Genomic DNA, 5000 nt, shown 5'->3' with positions numbered 1-5000 from the left:
GAACTTCGGTGCATCTCTAATATATATAATACATATATATATATTTTTGGTCTCCGAATCATTCATGCTTTTTGTTTTGTTTGATTGAATAAAATGATTATATATATATATATATATATATATATATATATATATATATGTGTGTGTGTGTGTGTGTGTGTGTGTGTGTGTGTGTGTGTGTGTGTGTGTGTGTGTGTGTGTGTGTGTGTGTAAATAGCCCCTTACTATACAATAATAATGTCATTCATACTGCGCCATGGCAAACGGCTGAGGCGTTTGCCATGGCGCAGTATTGTTATTACAACGAACACACAGTGTATAAAAACACGTGAATCAAGGCATCACACACTTTTGCATGTGACAGGCGGAGATCTCTTTACATTCGAACATGGACACTGCGTCAACAACGCCAGTCACCTTAACCATTCTACCATCGCGCCATACCCAACATTGTTCAACACTGTTTTGTTAAATATAACAACTCCTAAACAGAACTTGAAATGGGTGTGATTTAATTTTACTTGAAGATGTTTCAGAAGTGAGTGACTGAAGGACACAGTGATGTTGATTGAAAAACTTTCATTGGCTTGCAAGCTGGCAACTTCCGCAGAATGCACTGTACATGATGATGTCCGGCAGTTCTGTATTGTTGTTGGTTGTTGTTGTTTAAGTTAGTGTTGCTGAAGTTTATGTTGTTTAAGTTTATGTTGTTCAAATTAATGTAGCTTTTTTTTACTGTTGTTGTAACTTATCAAAATGAATATTTGTTAATATTGTTTCAAGTTGCAGTAATACATTATTACATCAATACATCAATATAGACAGCATTCCTTAAGTTAGCAAACATGCGGGCGCCCTCAGGAGCATTTGTAGAAAAAATCCGATTGCACATTTTTGCATATGACGGTCGAGACCTCGTGATCCACATACATCTATCTATCTATGGAGCCGCTTGTCTAATCATTTGCCTCATTTCTAATTAGTGCTGTTTACTGGTATTTTTTGCTACTTTTTTAAATAATTTCCAAACGAATGACGTTTTTATTTAATGATGAGGTGTCTAACCATGTTAAATATGCTGTTGGGGTTTTTTTGTGGGTCGTCAACATCGACCGAGTTGGAAGGTGGTGGTGGTTTTTCAATTGTAACATTTTCCATCGCGTCCCTTATTTGCACTGAGGTTCCATTCTTCATGGAGATCTGTTAACATACAACGAAGATATTTCAATGCTCTAACAAAATGATTCTTCCAAAGGAAGGTGTGTCGTTGTTACCTTCATACTGGAGGTGAAGCAACACTGCGGGTTTTTTTCTGCGGATTGTTCAAAGATTGGAATTCTGATGTTGAGATTGAATCCAGGATGCACACCGGGTCCAACGTTGCGCACATCAAAAACGTTCGTCACAGCAAATGTCATGTCCTCCTCAACATCGGCCAGCAGTGCATTTGCTCTTGATCCACTGCAATATTACTTTTCATTTTGCAATGAATTCTAACGAAAAATTTTAATTTAATGAACAACAAACTTGAAAATTTTAATTTCCGAACTGTAAAGAGGTTCTAGATAGATAGATGACTTTTTATCATTGATGAATAGATGAAGAGCGTTGTTCGTGTCAGCTGCATTAGGATGCGATTGCACGTTGAAACTGAAATTAAATCTGACAGATGAGTTGCTCAAGACGGGTCTGTTGAAGTAACATTTCAGTTGCTGGTTGCTCGGGTCAGAGTTCACTTTTTCGCACATCACGTCGTTACAGTCACTTCTTTCGACGATTATCTTATTGAGAAAAAGGAACGTTGGGTAGGAGAAGTCAAACTGAGCATTGTAGGCTGCTTCTCCGACGTTCTCAACGAGGAATGCAGCCTGCAAGACGTCCTTGCTACCGTGCACGTACTCCAACTTGCCGTCCATGCCGTTCAGGGAACGAGGTATCAATCTGGGCTGACACTTCTCCGTGCAATCTTGTGCAAACATTATCTGCGCATATAAAAATTAATTTCACGATAATTCATCAACATCAATAGTTGGAACAATTGAAGGATAGAACGTGTAGACATAATTTTTAAAATTAAACTGGTTGAGGATGTAGGTAGATAGATGAAATACCGCATTAGAATAGCTGGTGTTGTTGGAACTGAGTACGGAGTTGGAAGTTGAAAGTTGCGTGAGGAACCAGGTGACATCAAACGTTACTCCCTTCTTGATGTTCTGTGGCTGGGCCTGTTGAGATTCGTTTGTGGCCGTTTATTATTTTTCAAGTTTCACATCCATTAAAACTTAATAGTTGTTTTGTTTTTAGAAAATTAATACAACCTATTTATTTGTTGGGAATCTAGTTCTGATGTGTTCAGTTTGATAGTTACTAATAATAGCAGTTAATAGATGTTTTCAGTCGAAAACAATGAGTAAATAACAGTTAACACTAAACTTCTAACAAAATATGTGAATGAAAAATAAACAAGTTAGTGTTTCAAAGTAATAATCATAAAACAACAAAACTGCTGAAAACTGTTAGTTTCTATTTATGATAAGTCAGTAAATGTTAGCCATTGGCTCATAATTGAGGATTAAAGTTTAGATATTTCTTAATATTTTTTGTAATTTTTATGTTTGAAAAGTACTCCCTAGCTACGGCCACGAAAAGCTGTCGTCAATAAAATAAAATCAATGTAGCTGACGTTGATGGGAAATGTGATGTTCCACTGATGACTGACTCGTTTCTCCTGCCCGCACGTTTCTCGAAAGTTGATGAGGCCTTCGACCGTCTGGACCTTCTCATTGGAGTGGTAACCGCGCCGAAATTTTGAGTCAATTAACAAGGTGTATGCTGAATAACAATGGAAATAAATTTTTACAGGTTATTTTTTATCATCGTAAAATTTGCTTCTTATTAAATGAGCTAGTGCATTTTTTATAAAATTAAAAAATTTGAAGCCACGTTAGAAGCATTATCTCAATTAGTTGAAAATTAAAAATGTAATTAATTTTTATTTTAATAGTGGATTCTTGTTGCAACTCCATACTTTGCAATCAACGATCAATCACCATGCCTTGCATAATATCAAAGATTTTTAAAATGCATGTGCTCATTCAAATAAATTACCGATAATTGTTTGATAAAAATAACATTGCAACTTTAGGATCGTTTCATATGAATTGTTTAATGACAGCAAACAGTTGAAATTATGAACAAACATTAAACTAATTATTTTTAAGTCACCAAGTTTCTAACCTATGACCGGTGCGCTGTCAGAACAGGAATCTAAAAAGAAGACGTCAATAAAATAAATTACAAACGATTTCTTGATGAGTTTCAAATTATTTCATGCATTTGAGATAATTTTCTAATTTGTAACTTAATTTCACGCAAGAACATTCTGGTTGAAACTTAGAAACTAAAAAGTTTTCAAACTTCGACGACGATAAAAGCCTGCCTCCAGGATTAAGACTTTTTAGGATTAGGATTAGGATCAGGATTTTTCAAAATATTTATCTTAGCAACCACAGTGAAAAGTAATCGCTAAAAATTCATTCACTAAAACACAACAAAATGTCAGAGAATAAATTTGAAAAGCTTCAAAAAACGACAACTATGTTGGAGGCCTACCTGCAATTTGTCGTTCATGTCCGTAAGTGAAATATTCAAAGTTGAGATTGATGGGGAGGATGGTTTCCTGGTTGAAAGATTTTGTGCACTGCAAATGGTTCCACATAATTCTATCTTCTTGAAATGTTACACTCACATTCACCTGATGCACCAACTTCGATTTCAAACGCACCACCATGTTGGACTTGTGAGCTCCCACCAACAAACCTTTTCAAATAGTAACATTTCTTTAAAAAACGTCAACAACCTGAGACGAGTTGCATGTTTTGTGAATTTTAAAACAATCTTCCAAAAAAGAAATAAGGCAAACCCACCTGAATAGCCCAAGTCATCAAAAGTCTGTGCCAGTGAATAACCGAAACCATTAAGGTTGGCATTGATGGAAGACGCCACGATTCGTTGACTGAATTGTACTTCAAAGGAATCCTGGCTTCCCAGGAACAAATAAACAACTCCTGTCTCTTCGTAAGGAGCGCTAATGGCAACATCTGCAATTCAATTATTCATCACTATTCTGACTTTTCAACACGTCAGTTTCTTATGTATATTAATAATAATTTATTTTTTTATTTATTCATTCATTCATTTCTAATGTTTTCTTAAGAAGCTTTTATTGCATTAAATCTTTTTAAGTTTTGATGCAAAAAAAGAAAATGATTTGTGTTGAGTCAAAAGCGTGTCGAAGTCAAGAGTCGAAGGCAAAAAATATTGCCAGAAGTCGGAAAAATTGTCATCTGAGTCCGACTTTCTGGTGACTGACATAGTAGGCCATTTAATTTTGAGTAATGCAAGGGCTACGTACTGTCACCATGCTCTCCACTAATTATTAGTTATTAGGTTTTAATATCGGGTTTACAAAGTTGGTATATGTGTCTATTCACTACAATAAATTCAATTTTGTTGGAAAACATTGAAATATTGATAAAAATATTACTGAAAACGTAAAACCAACCTCTATACTTATCCCAGTTGAGGTCTCCAATGTCTACCATGGAAGAGCCAAACCTGGACCAGGCACGACGACTTCCATGCAACTCAACCACCTCCCTGCTCAATGTACCCTACAAAATAAAAGTAAACAATGGATTAAAAATAACAACTTAATTAACAGCGTTAGTTTCAACAAGATGGTGAACCAACATTTGCGTGGAATGAATAGACGTAGACGATTCCTTCATCGTAGTTTTTTTCGCTAAAAAGAGGAGCTCCGACCAGCAACTCGTCCCTTCCATCCCCGTTGACGTCCATCCCAAGCAGGGACGACCCGTAATATGAGTACCTACTCCTTGGATGCTTTGTCTATAGTAGAATATTTTGTAGATTATATCACGTGATAATTAGGATCAACGTCACTAGCCAATTACAAATTTTTATTAAACAAAATATCG

At 35.8% G+C, this 5000-nt stretch overlaps 1 protein-coding gene across 1 annotated transcript in view; it reads right to left on the bottom strand.

Annotated features, from left to right (window-relative positions):
• Positions 1–5000, bottom strand: part of HELRODRAFT_191819 (hypothetical protein) — a 9182-nt gene that overhangs the window by 3277 nt on the left and 905 nt on the right. The window contains exons 3-12 of the mRNA XM_009019666.1: positions 4753–4911; positions 4565–4673; positions 3927–4100; positions 3613–3819; positions 2684–2832; positions 2112–2225; positions 1528–1982; positions 1275–1461; positions 1066–1200; positions 522–641 (exon numbers count right to left, since the gene is read on the bottom strand). Coding sequence (XP_009017914.1) covers positions 522–641; positions 1066–1200; positions 1275–1461; positions 1528–1982; positions 2112–2225; positions 2684–2832; positions 3613–3819; positions 3927–4100; positions 4565–4673; positions 4753–4911 — 1809 coding nt within the window. The remainder of the gene's footprint in view (positions 1–521; positions 642–1065; positions 1201–1274; positions 1462–1527; positions 1983–2111; positions 2226–2683; positions 2833–3612; positions 3820–3926; positions 4101–4564; positions 4674–4752; positions 4912–5000) is intronic.

The sequence above is a fragment of the Helobdella robusta genome, assembly GCF_000326865.2.
Source record: "Helobdella robusta unplaced genomic scaffold HELROscaffold_25, whole genome shotgun sequence".
In the NCBI taxonomy this organism is placed as follows: domain Eukaryota; kingdom Metazoa; phylum Annelida; class Clitellata; order Rhynchobdellida; family Glossiphoniidae; genus Helobdella; species Helobdella robusta.
The sequence above is the reverse complement of the archived record's forward strand: the minus strand, read 5'-3'. Positions and strand labels throughout refer to the sequence as shown.